The sequence below is a fragment of the Eptatretus burgeri genome, chromosome 4 (assembly GCF_056783735.1).
Source record: "Eptatretus burgeri isolate ZD-2024b chromosome 4, Ebu_testis_v1, whole genome shotgun sequence".
NCBI lineage: Eukaryota > Metazoa > Chordata > Myxini > Myxiniformes > Myxinidae > Eptatretus > Eptatretus burgeri.
In genome coordinates, this window is record NC_140964.1 from 141,405,297 (window position 1) to 141,421,777 (window position 16,481).

At 41.9% G+C, this 16,481-nt stretch overlaps 1 protein-coding gene across 2 annotated transcripts in view; it reads right to left on the reverse strand.

Annotated features, from left to right (window-relative positions):
• The window catches only part of BLMH (bleomycin hydrolase), a 124,799-nt gene that overhangs the window by 64,034 nt on the left and 44,284 nt on the right, over positions 1-16,481 (reverse strand). For both annotated transcript variants that reach the window (XM_085880201.1, XM_085880202.1), the window contains exons 4-5: positions 11,146-11,287; positions 5,241-5,329 (exon numbers count right to left, since the gene is read on the reverse strand). In XM_085880201.1, coding sequence (XP_085736327.1) covers positions 5,241-5,329; positions 11,146-11,287 — 231 coding nt within the window. The remainder of the gene's footprint in view (positions 1-5,240; positions 5,330-11,145; positions 11,288-16,481) is intronic.

Below are 16,481 nucleotides of genomic sequence, written 5' to 3' on the forward strand. Positions count from 1 at the left end.
AAATCCGCCCACACCTTTTTGAGATGTCATGCCATGTATCATTTTGGCCCCATCTCTCAATGGTGAAGATTGACTGAAAAAAAATGATAGTAGTCGGATCCGGATCTAGATCTTCACTAAAATCGAATCAGTTCGTCCTTGTTATACACCCAACCTGCCCACAACTTTTTGAGATATCCTACACACAGACAAACAGACAGAGAGGTGTGAAAACATAACCTCCTTCACCTTCGTTGGTAATGAGGGGGGGGAAGAGAGAGAGAGAGAGAGAGAGAGAGAGAGAGAGAGAGAGAGAGAGAGAGAGAGAGAGCTGACCCTCACCAGGACGTTTTTGTGTGGTGTATTGACGACGTCGGTTTTTTAGCTCGCCTGTTTGAAGAACAGAGAGCTATAGCGATACCCCCGGTGTCAGCGTCAGCGTGAGCGTGAAAATGTTAAAGTTTTTGGTGTAAGTTATTTCCTTTCTAATGTTTTTATCTACCACACTATTTTTTATGATTACAATATACAAATACATATGTTGCTTTAAAATTATTTGGATCAGACTTCACTGCAATGCTTTATAAAAAATATTATCAGACTAGTCTTTGAGCGTCAGCGTCAGCATGAAAATGTTAAAGTTTTTGGTGTAAGTTATTTCCTTTCTAATGTTGTTATCTATCACACTATTTTTTACTGATTACAATATACAAATATATATATATATTGCTTTAAAATTATTTGGATCAGACTTCACTGCAAAGCTTTATAAAAAAAAATATTATTAGACGTCTTTTAAAAACGATAAATGTATAAACAGGCGAGCATTGGGTGGCTTTGACACCAACTCTCTGGTTGTTTATGCAGCACACAAACAGACCTTTTCAGTTATTGTGTATTAGCATGGACCGGCTCACCACACTGGCCTCACATGTTGTTACAGAGATTTATATTACAGATTTGCAGTGTTATCATGATTTACACCAATCATAACACTATATCACAACGCACATCATGTGATATTTATTTGTAATATGAAAATATCTAAGTGGTCTAAAGCTCTAAATTGTCAAGGGTCCAAGTTGGTTAATCTGTCTGAAGGGTGTGAGGGGAAAAAGGGGTCTAAAAGACTTGAAGGGCTGTAAAAGTGTAAAGGGTATAAAAAGGTCTAAACATGTAGAAAGGGTAAAAGGCATCTTCTGGGTCTTTCGAGTCTTCTGGGTCCTCAGGGTATTTGGGTCATCTGGGTCGTTTATATCTTTGTGGAGCTCTACTGGACGTGACACACCAAAATGATCATCTTGACCTACTGAGATGATTAGGTCAATTAACTACAAAAAATATCCAGAAGAATTCCCATATTTTAAACACACACCATGTTAAGGTATATACACAGCAGCTTAATATTTGTCCTTCCACCACGGCATGGCATTCTGATTACAAAATAAAGAGCAAAAACAATGATAACATTGTAACAAAATATGTATGAATAATTAATGCTCATAATATTTACAACAATAATAATAATAATGCACATATATTCCCCACCCTGGCCAAAGCTCATTTGCAGTTTGTGAAAGGTAAGCTAATGCTCAAGCAATACAGCAGGCAAGTGTGCTACAAGGACGTGAATGCCAATGAAAATTTGGTCCAACGAACCAGTGGGCCCTCGAGTCTGTGATAAATGGATGAGTTGTGTGTTTGTGCATGTGCGTGTTTGTTAAGCTATTTGTGTGTTAATTACGCACCATTGAAATGTACCTTTTGACCATATAGACTGATGAGTAATACCCCATTCGACCATTAAGGCCCAGAGGACCCAAAAGACACGGAAGACACAGAGGACCCATACATGGGAGACATATACATATACAGTTTCACCTCATGATTTATGGTGAGCATCACCGCGTATTATGTCTCACACGGTAAAACCGCATAATCCGCAATAAACAACCGTCCGTCTGCCACCAAGACAATTGTTCCCGCTAATGCAAACCATTCAACCAGAAGGCACGTGATGTGATCAGCGGATACATTGAAACATGTGGAGTGTGACGAGCACTCCGCTGATCCCCATTGGACAAGGGGATCGGCAAATCTGCAAATACTCCCACCTCACCTGCAAATGGAGGGACGAGCCAATCAGCTCTCAGCTAATCAACTAAACCCAGGTGGCTCGGTTATACAAGTAAACACCTCTCATGCTCCTCCAGCCGAAACTGCTGTGTAAAGTAACAAAGAAAGCCCACACGAGGTAAGGGCTATGCTGTATCAAACCCTTCTCAGAGTTCCGCATATATGTATATATACACACACATATATATATATATATATATATATATATATATATATATATATATATATATATATATATATATATAGTGCCTATAGAAAGTCTACACTCCCTTTTTGAAATTTTCACCTTTTGTTGCCTTTTAGCCTGGAATTAAATCAGGCTTTTTCCACCTTTATTGACGCATCGTAACGCACAACTTCCAAGCGAAAAACAAATTATACAAATTTCAGAAAATTAATTAAAAACACTAAACTAGAATATCTTGATTGAATAAGTGTCTAAATTGATGTGTAAACTGTAATTTGATGGTTGCAAAATGACATAAATCCATTTCTATTGTTTTGAGACAAATGACAATTTATGTGGAAAATGGTGAAGAATAAAACTAGTTTTTTTTCAGTTACAACATCTATTGTGCAACTAATAAATGATTTTAAAATCTTAAAACAAAATCCAGAACTTTAGTATCTTTGAAAAAAAGGAAATTAATTTTCTTACACATTCCCCAAATCGCAATGTCTGATTTTTTTCGCAACCCCCCGTCTGATTTTTTTTTCTCAAAATGCCACCAGTCCATACATGCATTTTGTCACGAGATAAGTGTAATTCTCCATCAGACTACCAATGTTTTCTTGTCAAATTCAATAAAGATCACCTCTCATGAAGAGAAAACCTCTGTAAGGTGACCACCTCTTATATCACACCAAAAATTTATGTCCAATAAACTTAATCAAAGATCTGGCATTTTTCCATTAACTTTGCATCACAAAAGCTACAGCAGAACCTCACATCAAGAGCACCTTTGTAAAGAGAACACTACTTTTCTGTCCTTCCTCCAATCCACATTTTCTTCACGTCTTCGCAGCCGTTTTGGTTTTGTGATCGTCATGAAATGATGTGGCGCCTGATCCGGAACAAATTTGAGGGGAGATCTTTCCATGAACCAGGCGAGGTTTCATGAAGTGCCTGACAATCAGCATGGCAACGACAAGAGTTCAAATGAGCCCGTGTGGTTACAACTAACTTTGGGCACTTTCCAACCACAAGAAAGGTGAATCTTCTTCACTTTTTCCCATTCAAGATCGTCCTTTGACTTTCTCCGTTTCTTACCAATGGTGGACAGTCGAACTGCCTCCTCAGTACCATCAGAATCATTCAGGTTTCTACGAAGGATGCTCTGAATTGCATGCTTTCCAGCTAAACCATGGGCACTACAGTACTGAAAGAAATGGTGGGCGCTGATTGGCTGAAGGGATGTATGTGGGTTTGTGTAAAAAAAACAAACTGGCATGGTGCTCTTGCCGTTTTGGAAAGAAGGGGTATAATTACAGTGCAGAATAATGGCGTATATGGCAAAATAAATAAATAAAATGGATACACGATAACTGTCAGCTACCCTTTGACGATCTTTTGGTGGTCGGAACTTAAATTTTTTAATTTGCCATTTTGGAACCAAACCCATATACATACAGTATGTATATATATATATATATATATATATATATATATATATATATATATATATATATGTATATATATATATATATATATATATATATATATATATATATATATATATATATATGAATAGTAATGCCCCCTAAGTTGCCCAAATTGTGTATAGTAAGTTCAAGACAAATTGTGTCAATCACAGCCATTGCTGCATGATTTGTGACCAAGGGTCATGTGCCAAACAAGAGCCTTGTCGATTGCCTTATTATGAATCATTAAGAGGACACAGTTTTGCAGTTGGGAATAAAGATTATTATAATCAGCTCTCCATTCTACAGCAACGCTTTGATGTCACCGTCACGTCGTGCTCTTCCACAAGGCCTAGGGGGGCATCTCATGGAGGGAAAACAAGTTAAATTTTCTCCGCTTGTGGCATTTTTAACCATTGCGTGTATTCACTGCTGACAGAGAAGAAACAGCATGTCAAATGTGGAATGACCAGACTATACGTCAAAATGATGGTCAAAGTTATAGAGAAGATGACCATTGAGGTGTGTTGCAATTAGCAATTATAAATTGCAACACTTTGCTTCTGACGTAGAGAAGGCGAAGAGCTTTTAGTTAATCACTTCTGACACCAATCCTATTAATCGGAGTCATGTCGACGAAGGCAGGTGGCCCTCGATATTCCATCATATGTGCTTATGTGTTGTTGTTTTTTTCAGTGCAATGTCAATATGTACTCGTCTTGTTTTGAAATTTTGAAAAGAAAATCCCCTTTCAAGGCAACTGACAACTACGCATGATAGGTTTTCCGTAAATCTGTACGGCAAAAGCACGAGCAGTGTTTAAAATATCAGGAAGATATCGATTACATGACGATATAAGAACCTCTGTTCCTTCGTCCCTCTTCCAACTTTCACAAACTGAGCATACTGTACATTGAGGAAAGTCAAGCAAAGTTTTGGTTGGTGTTCTTTTGTTCCCATTTGAACCCCTTAGTCATGGTGCAGGAATCGCAGCTGGTTCAAATACCACCTGCCATGTATTTGTCCATTGCATACTGTCCTTGTAATGAATTTTAAAGAGTAAATGGATAGCTGCTAATGGCTTTGTCCCTCATTTGATATATGTACCAGCTCCTCCATGAGCCTTAGATCAGTGTAAAAAAAATAGAAACAATGTTTTAACTTTTCCCTACTCACCGGACATGTGTAATGTTGGCCATATTGTGGCAACAATAAGCTTATGACCTTACCATATTTTCCTTGGTTAATGCTCAACAACATTTCATAATGTTAAAGCAACAAACACAATTTCTCATCAAGTTTTATTTTTATTCTGCATACTTTCAGTCTGATCCCACAAGTCCCAGAGTAGTACATTCGGAATATCGAGCTCTTTCGACCGAGTCTGAGGTTTTCTCCTCCACGTCCAACAGGTCTTTTTAACCCAACCACTCGGATTACACTCTTCCGTGAATTAAAATTTTGAAACGAGAGCAAATACGCACCTTGTGGGAAAGGGTTTCATTCATTCGGCGTGATGCTTCAGAGGCATGGGTTTCAGGAAATGCCTTCTTTGGAACAACTCCGTATTTCTCTGTGAATGGGAAATAAATAAATAAACAAACGCAAAACTAAATGAGAGCAAGTGCATCCATACATGAGATGGAGTTAAAGCAGATATAGCTTGAAGAATGACGTATCTACTGTTATCTTGACCTATAATGTCAATTCCACATCTCATCTTGTTCCAAGGATGTTTGAAATGAAAATGAGAATATTCATAACATAAGTATTCCCTCATGTATGAGCACATCGGTTCAGCTGTTCATGCTCTCAACACTACCTCAAATCAATTCATTTATGCATTTCATCGATACCAGTCTGAGAAGATTCTATTTATTTCATTCAATATATTGGATCTTCGCTGTTGCCTTTCACACATCACAAAACGACTGGATAAATCCAAGACAAGTTGCAATGTAAGCCGAGGAAGGACGGCTTAATTGACAATTGGCCAAAGGTTGTAGTTCTCTTGTAAAACATACCATCAAATCTTGAATATGTGAAAGCAAGTGCAAGTAATAAAGGACTTTTCCCATCTGACTGAGCCACATCATAACTGTGCAGTTTGTCCAGACAGATGGCTGTGAGGATGCGTTTTACATTCTCAAACAGGTGCTGTTCACCCCTTGTTAAGGCACTTCCCAATTTGGAGCTTTCCTTCTTGTTATACACTGAACTGATGCTCCCGACTGATGCTACATCAAATTACATCGAGTGCTTTATAGTATCTCCAATGTTTAAATGGAGCTGCCCAGCTCCTGAAGAGAAGGACGCCTTGACTGAGAAGAGGCGCCCCCATTGTCTAACAGAAAGTAAATAACTTTGGAAGACAACTGGAGCAAACGTCTTGTTGTCAAAGGAAAATTAAATAACTATATTGGCTTTTGATGGCAAAGGTCTTACGAGGTGCATGATCCCTCCACCCTCTCTCTGCTTTTCCTCCCCAAACTTATCATCCTTTCTTCAAGGTTAACACTGCTAAACTTTTTCCACGAGTGTGTTATTCTTTCGCTGAACCTGGGTGAAAATTGAGTTCTTTTCCACCACACCCGACAACACATATAGATGTCCTGTGGAAGGCTTCAATGTTCCTAAAATCACCTAAGCCATCATATGGTCAGGTATGATGAAAGCTGCCCGTAGATGAGATCCAGGCAAGTCAACATTACATTTCTTTCCAATGATCGATCTGAGACCAACTGACACAGCCTGCAAGTATTCCACATTGAAGTTCGTGAGTAAGCAGGCTAGCAAATATGGATTCACACCTCCCATCACGTTTGACCAGCCTTTGTGGTGGAAGACAATGACAATTGTGCTTCGCAAACCAGAAGACAGTGACCTAAAGCTGACTATCGTTTGCTGCATCTGGGCACAGCCTTTATGCTACGTCTGCTCATCTGTACGTGGAGACCATGACACAACTACAAACACAACATCCTAAACTTGATGCCCACTTTCAGAATAGTTTTCATGTCATAAGTTTTTGGACTTTCTCATCAACTGATCTTGTGATTGAACGGGTACTTACATGAGAAGTATCAAGACCACCGGAGGATTGACACGAGGCACTGATATGACGGATACACAACGCCTTGTGTGGCTGCTGTCAACACCATCACGTGATGAAATTTACAACACGATGCAGACTCTCACGGGTGTTGACTATTCTACTAGTGATCAACACAAAGATGTACCTGAAGCAGGCAATTTCAGGATACACATGATAACCACCAAATTAATCAATTCCTCCAAAGTCAAAACCCATTCAAGGAAAACCCCAGTTTTCATGGCATTGCCACAAAATTAACTACAGATAAATCCGTGAATGTTTAACAGGCTAAACAAATTTGTATCAAAATACTTCAGTCCGTGAGGGGCCAAATCTCCGATCATCCCCAATTCACAACCTTTCTACCGTCGTTATACCCCCTCCCCACCCAATCCTTCCTCCTTTGAAATTTCCAGTTTTCCCTTCTGAGAGTTTCCTTCTGTATCAATCTTCTCCACCCCATGCATCCTCTCCTGCCCCCCATTCCCCACATTGTTTGTTCAAGTCTTCCTCTATCTTGGCTTTCAACTCTGCAGTTCGTGTTTCCCCCTCTCTCAATTGTTCATTTTGTCTTGTGTTCTGATTCGTTCAGTGTACCAATTTTCCAAGAACCTCGGCTCGTTCTTCCATGAGCCTCAACTATGTTTACAAAAAAAAAAAAGTGTCAAGGTGAGGTACATGTTGAAGAAGAAAGATCAAGTGGTTACACTGAGATTGACATCTTCTATAAAAAGGGTCATGTGGTTCATATTGATCCACATGATGTTGCCGTTTCAAACACGACTAACAGCTAGGGAATGAAGTGATGAATTGCCTTGGGTTCCTCAAGCATGAGATTTACAACTATCACCCCCTGGCAATATTTGAAGCACTTGATGTAATCTGACAAATCCATTCTTACTGATGCTTTCTTTCGTTTGCAAGTTAGCAATCCCTCTTCCATCAGTGATGGTGTTGTCCAGTATGCATTAGATGGTGGGCCACTACTTCACCATCTGCCATGGTGAGCAGGCCAAACATATGGACAGCTCCTTAACATCTATGTTAGTTACATCACCAAGGTATAACCAGTGCGTTGTGGTATTTGATGGCTATTCAACTGCACCTTACACAAAGCACATCACTCATGGACATCACACAACACTAATGTACACTTTGATAACGATATGATCTTGAAAATGAAAAAATAAGTTTTTGTCAAACAACATTAACTAGAAGGGCACTCAGTAAAGAGAATATCTCTGCCAGGCTGATTAGTTTATGTTTTGTATCCCACTGATAGGCTGGATCTGGACCTGAACTAAAATTTAATTGGCTTGTTCTTGTCACCTAACAAACTCACCCACAAAGTTTTGTCTGAATCCGTACACAACTTTTTGAGATCTCGTGATATATGTCGTTTTAGCCCCATCACTCGATGGTGAAGGATCGCTTAAAACAAGGACAAATGTGTCCAAGAGCCACGTCCTAAAGGTTTTGTCTTCACCAGGAGAAGAAGAAGAAGAAGAAGAAGAAGAAGAGGAAGAAGAAGAAGAAGAAGAAGAACAAGAACAATTAGAAGAAGAAAAAAAAACAAGAAGAAGAAGAACAACACGGAGCTCTCTTAGAGCCAGCTAATAATCTTTAAATAGTAACATGAACTTTTCGAAACTTTAAAGCAAATGTCCGAATATATTTAAAAGTTCATGATAGACGCTCTCAAAAGGCACCCTCAATGCGAGGATGTGTACAGGTGTTTAGTATTTAAGGATATCCGGATCCTATATATAAAAAAAGAGCCGCGTACTAAAGGTTTTGTCTTCACCAGAAGAAGAAGAACAACAAGAAGAAGAAGAACAACGCAGAGCTCTCTTTGAGCCAGCGTTCGCAACGCGGCTAAAAGGAAATTCGGATCTGGATTCGGTTCTTCACCAAAGTCGAATCAATTCATTGTTGTTACATACCCAACATGTCCACCAAGTTTCGTTTCAATCTGTCCACAACTTTTTGAGATATCCTGCTATAGGGTAAGTTCAAGAATTTGCGCACATTCCGTATGGGACATTCAGGAAAGTTTAACCCTCTGAAAAGCAATTAAGATAGTCATCGATTTCAGCGATTTTTATTCTAATGTTTGGCATCTGCAAGGAGAATACCCAGAATAATTTATGTCATTCGTCCTTGGGATGATTATGTTGTTAAAGAAAACATGGTGTGTTGCGTGTGGGACCACAAGAAACATGATTTTTCAAACAAATATGTTCAAGTTCAAAGTTCTCTGAAAGTATTTTATCATTCACCAGAATTTTCACTGTGGAGAAAGTTAACACACTTAAGTAACTCATCACAAATTCTCTTACAGAAAAAATACACAGTAGTCAAGAGAGATTAATTAGTGTTCACGAAGGACATGTTATGTATGGGACGTTATGTTTGGGACAAAATTCTCCATCAGTTTTACATGCGATATATATATATATTATAACCGCACTAGAAATCGAAGTGTTAACATCACCGTCATACCGAAGAAAAAAAAAAAGAAAAAAAAAACCAGAGTCTGGAACACTGACGCTAACCATTACATTGACGTGTTTTGACTTATGAGTAACGTACAAGTAATGTGTGTCGACGTATGTCGACGATCGCGTAACGTGCCTACAACACGTTACTCATCGGTTAGAAATAAGTTTCGGGTACCCTAAACATTACCTCGACGCGTTTCGACTTATGAGTAACTTACAAGTGACGTGTGTCAACGATCGTGTAACGTGCCTTCAACTTATAGCCAGCATTATGCGGAACGTGTGAGTCATACGCTGGCATACGTCGAAAAATTTCAAGCATGGAAGATTTGTCTAACACCTCGGTGTACTACGACGTTTGCCAGCGTACAAAGACGTATGCCAGCGTGTTCTTAACGTATACAAACTTACCCATAACGTATTCGACGTGTGCCAGTGTTTTAGCCAAATTTTGCATACGTCAGGCATACGCTGGCTAAATCGTCAAGGTGTGACAGGGCCTTAAGGCCTGCAATCAAGGGCTCTGTTGCACTGTATTGTTCGGAAAACACTGAGAATATAATTGGGCCTACATTGTAACCAGTGCCTCAGAGCTATCTGTGTAATGTAAGGGAGGTGAAAAGTGCTGAAATAACACCATACACAAAGAGAAATTATACAACCAAAGTTGGCAACACCAGCGCAGGCCTTGATGGGCCCATTGGTCTCTATCTGTTTTTAAATTAATTCACCAGACTGGGTGGCGTAATGGCTGGAGCATCCGGCTCAGAGTCTGGGAGGTCAGTGGTTCAAACCACGGCCAAGTTATACCAAAGACGGTCAAAATATGGTACGTGCTGCTTCCTTGCTTGATGTTCAGCATTTAAAAGAATAGAAGATGGCCAGACATTCATAAGTTGGAAAAAAAAATAGCGCAGGCTTTCATGGGCCTGATTTCCTCCTCCTACGTTGAGGTTCTTTGGAAGGTTCTAGGATATGAGATCCAACAATAAAGTTCCAAGATCAAAGCAATAGTAAAATTTTATTGGAAACATACGAGTTATGTTTCTTGGTCACCTTCAAAGTAATCTCTCTGGGAGTCTATACATGCTTCAACACACTCAGAAGTAATTGTCTGAAAGGCCATTTAGCTCATTGGTCATGGCTCTCTGGATCTCCTTTATTTATGCAAAATTAGTTCCTTTCAATGGACTTTCAGATGTCGGTCAGATCAGATGAACATTCTCACTCTTTCGACATTTTGGCAATCGATGGGCGTTTCAACTGCACATCATCATTCACGTCTATTGTCCTTTTTGCAAACCTCTTGGCCCACTCAAACACACATGACCTTGACAATGAGCCTTTCCTTTACACCAGCTTCAACATGTCGAAAATGGCTGTGCCACTTTCGTTTAGTTTCACCAAAAACTTGATCATTCTCTGTTCCATAAATTTGTTGATCATCTTCAGAGCACAATTGCAACACTTATAATTTAAACAACACTCCATTACAACTACAAAGCACAACCGATTGATACAACAGTAAACACAATACTGACAGGAAGATTATGATACACGTTGAATTATGAAACTCAAGCCAGTACTGTCAGCTGTCAAGAAAAAAAACAAACCCATCAGTCCTGGAAATTCGAATAAAACCTTTGGAATAAAAGTTAATTGCACTCTTTTATTCCATTTCTAAACAAAACCTTTCCATTTAAACAAAAATCTTTGAACTACATTCTGAGCAAACCATACATCTAAGCAAACAATGTTCACCTTGCCATTTAACCCCACCACATTTTCTCTTACCGACGATATTGACAAGCATCTGCCACTGGCCTCCATCCTCAGCAGGGTTAGTCAATAGGAATTGGATCAAACGCCCACCCACTTCCTCTCCTTTTTCGGCCAGCTCAGCAAAAGTTCGCAACAGGAAGTTTGCCCTCTCCACCTGCATGCATAACATAGGTATCTTCAACACCTTCTCAATGCCCATCTACCTCCTCCACTTTTCCTTCCCTACTTCCACCCACCTCCTCATTCCCCGATTTCTGTTTCTAACAAGACTTTAAAGGAAATCCAATAATTCGGCTAAGTTTCGTTTCAGGTAAGTACAGAAAGCCTTTTCCGAAATAAAATTAATATTGTGAAGACAAAAGAACATGATCATTGCCATGATCATTGAATATCACATGCCACCCCATGATGTATATTGTTATTTACATCCAATGAATATTGTACAAGTGAATTCTACATGACATAAAACAGATTACGTTATGATATTCAACAATCTTGTATTGTTTGTTCCTTTTTAAGTGTTTGTTCCGATGGTTGCCTTAAAAACAACGTGGACATTTTATTCAGTTTACCTGAAAAAAATAAAACCATATTTTCGTATTGCATGCTGGAAAATTCAGCACTCAAACAGTTATAAAAGGAAAATGAATTTATTTCTGCAACATTTAATAAAGAAGCAGATATACTCAAAAACACAAAAACCCAACATATTTTGAAAATTCCTCCACATTCTGTCAAACGGTACCATCCAAATGACTGGGAGACAGACAGTTGTCACACTCTGTTAATATGGAATTGATTTGATGCTTTTTGATAGGTGCAACAAGTCTTTTTCGATCCTGGTAAATCTCAGACTCATCCTGTTGTCGAACTACGTCACCTATCTCTATTTGGTAAGTCATTGGAATAGGTTTAGCATCTTGAGCATCTAATCTCAGTCACGATCAGCCATGACCTCGCTTGGGATGACCAGAGGCAAAGCTGACCTCACAAGTCAACTACAGATTCGGCATCCTCTGTCATTCCAAGGGATCTATGAAAAATGGAGCAAGTCACAGAAACAAACACAGCCCCAATGATTGCAAAGAAAAGAAAAGAAAAAACAGGAAAACTACAAAAAGAAACATCAGCAGATATACTCTGACAAATGGGAGAATGACAAAAGAGCAGGAAGATAAAAATAATCAAAAAACCTGACAAAACATTATTTTGCCATTTCAAATGCCATTCTCTCCATGCAGTTCCTTACCGGCACAAGAGACAGCCAGCGGTTTTCGGCTTGCTTCACCATAAGCCCCTCGAGCTCGTTATCCCTAGTCATCCCTTCCACTACACATTTGATTTATTCTAGTCTATTCATTTTTTTATTTTAAAAGTACATTTAATAACGTTGTTACATTTAAAAAATAATAATAATAAATAATTATAGTTAAGAAGCATGGTTTAATGGGGTTTTCAAACATATCAAGCTGAGTACACAGAAAAAGCAGATGCTTGAATGGAGGGAAACAAACTGTGTGGGCGGCACACTGAACAGCGGAACACAGGGATTCATTCATGTTCCCATTATGCATCCTGCTTTTTGGTGGAACCATACTATACTGTATTTGTACACGTTGACCTCCACCAACTGCCGCTGGTGTGTCAATTGCTTTAAAAAAAAAAAGATATGTACGTACACGTTTATAAGCTATATTGAGGTACCGAAGGAACCCCATTGTTTCTGTTCCGTTTATTATTAGGTTACCAAGCCTTTCAGGCCAGTTAACCTATTGATATTCTTCTGTTTCTTCTACATTATTATTAGATTATCCGGAATTGAAATTCCCGATAAGGGATTGTCATCATGCACCGTCAATCTGTCCGTCTGTCCATCTGTCTCATATTTCGACTTCTTCGGCCAAGCCACTGAACCAATCAGGTTGAAATTTGGCAGCAAGGTTCTGCTCCCGACTTGTAATGGGGATTGAAAGCTCGTTCCAGTCACGTAAATTCAAGTAGGTCAAAATGGCGGGTCGCATAAATCCACCAGTCTTCTGCTCCAGATCCACCAGTCAGAATGCTAGCAAATATGGGTTACAACATTAGGCCAAGGCCCAGACAAGCTCCAGGTCCAGTGGTCCTATTTTTAGATCACCTGGAATTTAGTTCTGGGGAGCTTATGTGATGGCATGTCTTCCGTCCATATGTCCATCCGTCCACAAACTTGCAACTTCTCTGAAACTACACACACAATTTTGATGAAACTTGACCACAACCTTCATCACTTGGTATGTACCAAAATTTGTTCACGGCATTAAAAATAAATAAATAAATAAATAAAAAACAAATTCAGGCCCGAAAGGAATCTATGGGGGATTGCCCCCCAAAGTAGGTACAAGAGACCCTCATATAATGCAGGGGATGCGTTCCCACGGACGTTCTCACGCAGTCGGGATCATGTTCATCAAAGATGGCAATGGCTTCATCAACCAATTTGAAACCTTTAGCCATGACCTTCATCGCGAAGGTTTTTAACAAGCACAACCTCCTCGACATGATTCTGATTCCTCTCTGATGTGCTCCTCCCCCAGAGCCAGAAGATCTTCATTCCTCAGCTCCGCCCTGTGTGAGAGAAGCAAATCCTCAATATCATCATCGTCGACCTCCTCTAATCCCACTTGCAGGGCCATGTTCACAATCTGTTGCCTTGCTTCGCTGACTTCAGCCTCCATGAAACCTCTGAACTCAATCACTGCCTCAGGCCAGAGTTGATGAAGATGATGGATATGAAAGTGCGGCTGGGCATGCGTTTCCAACAATGGGCATGCGTCGACGGAGGCATTATGTTTTCGGGTTGGCTGTCCATGATAGGTTTTCGTTACCGTGATAACTTAGGAAGGGATCCAAGTCAAACTTGGTACAAGTGTGTCTAATGATGTAAAGATAAATCGATTAGTTTACGGGGTCAAGAATTCAAAGGTCAGATGTCCCATTAAAAGTTAAAATTCTGTTACTACGTTAACTTGTGAATCAGTGATGGGATTTTGACCAAACTTGGTACAATTACAGTATATATTATGATGCAAAGACAAACCAATTAGATTTCAGCATCAAGAGGTCAAAGGTCAGAGGTCATGCCAGGTAAACATGTGATACTTGAGAACAGCTGAAGGGATTTAAATCAAACTTGGCAAAATATGGAAATTGATGTAACAATGTGGGGAGAGGAATATCTCAGGCCAGATTACATCTGTGACTTGCTCCAGGTACCATGTAAACTTGTACTAACCTGTTTCATGGTCGGGTTGGCGGTGAGTAAACCATCTCCCCCACCAAGTTTCCTGGTGAGGAGGGTGTATGTACAGTACCAGTCAAATGTTTGGACACACCGACTCATTTAAGGGTTTTTCTTTCAATTTACTATTTTCAACATTGTAGAATAATAGTGAAGACATCAATACTATGAAATAACACAAATGTAATTATGTAGTTGTGGTGTAGCCTGCGGGCATGCAGGGCGGGGCATGATGATGATGCATGATGGGCATGATGATGGGAGGAGGGGTCGGCGTGGTCATCGGGTCTGCGAGGGATATAAGGTGTGCGCGCCGCCTGAGGCGTTGTAGTAATGCTGGAGTCGTCCGGCTCGTGAGTGTGCTAATACGCAATAAAGGAGAGCCACGGGCAGAGTACGCTCGCGCTCGCGCTTGTGCGCCACAGCCCGGCTCGACTGTTCCTCCGCATCGTGTCTGCCTGCTAAGCATCTTCTATTCAGTACATCACAGTTGGCTGACGAGGATCGTCGGATCGGCGTGTGCAGGGCGGCAAGTAACCCGGGCGGTTCCAAGCTACGGAGCCAAGGGTCTCGCCAGCACGAGCATGGCAGAAGGTCGGGGCACGGCGCACGGACGCGTACCCGTGTTCGGGGGAGATGAGTTCGAGTTGTTTTCTGAACAGTTGGGTTGCTACTTTCGCGCGAATGATGTAGAGGATGAAGAGAAGCGCAAGGCGATCTTGCTCGCCTCGCTATCAACGGAGCACTACCGGCTGCTAAGTGATTTGGTGGCTCCAAATAGACCCAGTGATGACGGGCTATCGTTTCAGGACATCGTGGCGAAAATGAAGACCCACTTGGCGCCAGAGAAGTCGTTACATCTCACGCGGTTCCAGTTCGATCACCTCGCTAAGGGGGGCGAGGAGCGCGTTGCAGACTTCGTAGCACGGGTGAAGCATTCGGCTGTGCCGTGCAAGTTGACGACAGAGGAGCGTCCGGCACGGCTCAGAGATCGTTTTATTTCTGGTCTGCGAGACGCAAAGATGGTAGCAGCCATCCTGCGGTTGACCGACATCACATTCGACTCGGCGGTCGCGACTGCTTCGTCTGTCGAGCAGACACTCACGGATGTCCGCACCATTGCTGGCCAGGACGTAATGAGTAGCTCCAGCTGGGGCATGTCGGCTAATCCCGAGGTCCACGCGGTGACCGCACAAGTGCCGCAGGTCGCGCAGCCCGGAGTCCGCGCGATGGCTCAAGTGCCGCAGGTCGCACGCGTGCCTGGCGGTGCGGGACGAGGGCGCGCACCGCAGCACGGTCGCACCGGGAGCGAAGGGGCTTTCCGGGGGTGCTGGGGGTGTGGGGGTCCGCACCTGCGACAAATGTGCCCGTATAAGAACACCGTGTGTTTGCATTGTCACAAGGTGGGATATTTGAAGCGTGTGTGTCGGATGGCGGGGGCCTCCGTTGGGGTCTTGGATGACGAGGTGCGGGAGGACCCCAGTGACTTGGAGATCGGCCTGCAACCGGGGCATGACGATGCCGGCGAGCCGGAGCAGGAGATGCAACCACGGTTCAGTCTGTTTTCCGTTGGTTCGGAGATGACGACGCCTTTCACGGTGGAGGTCGAAGTGAATGGCGAACCGACCGTGTTTTGCGTGGATACCGGGGCTGCGGTGTGGGTCAAGGGTGAGCAGGCAGCTCGTGGTCTTCGCGGTATTCGCCTGGTCAAGACGGCCTTGTCACTATACACGTACACCGGTGAAGCGATTGCACCGCTTGCGAGGGCCGACGTCTCAGTGCGCTACCGAGGTCGACGCGCCCGGCTCTCGGTGTTCGTTGTACGAGGGGAGGGGCCCGCCCTTTTGGGTCGGGACTGGCTGGCGCACCTCGGACTGGATCTCCGGTTCGTACCTCCAGTTGTGCCAGTGCTCTCTTGGAGGCCTTCGTCGAGTACTGAGGGCGAGGCTCTGGCGGCGGGGGCCACGTCGATGCAACGGGAGCGGCCGTTCGTTGCTGCCTGCGGGGGTGATGTGCGGTTCGGGAGCGGCGAGAGCCGTATCAGCTCTCGCGATGAGTTCCTGCGTTTCGG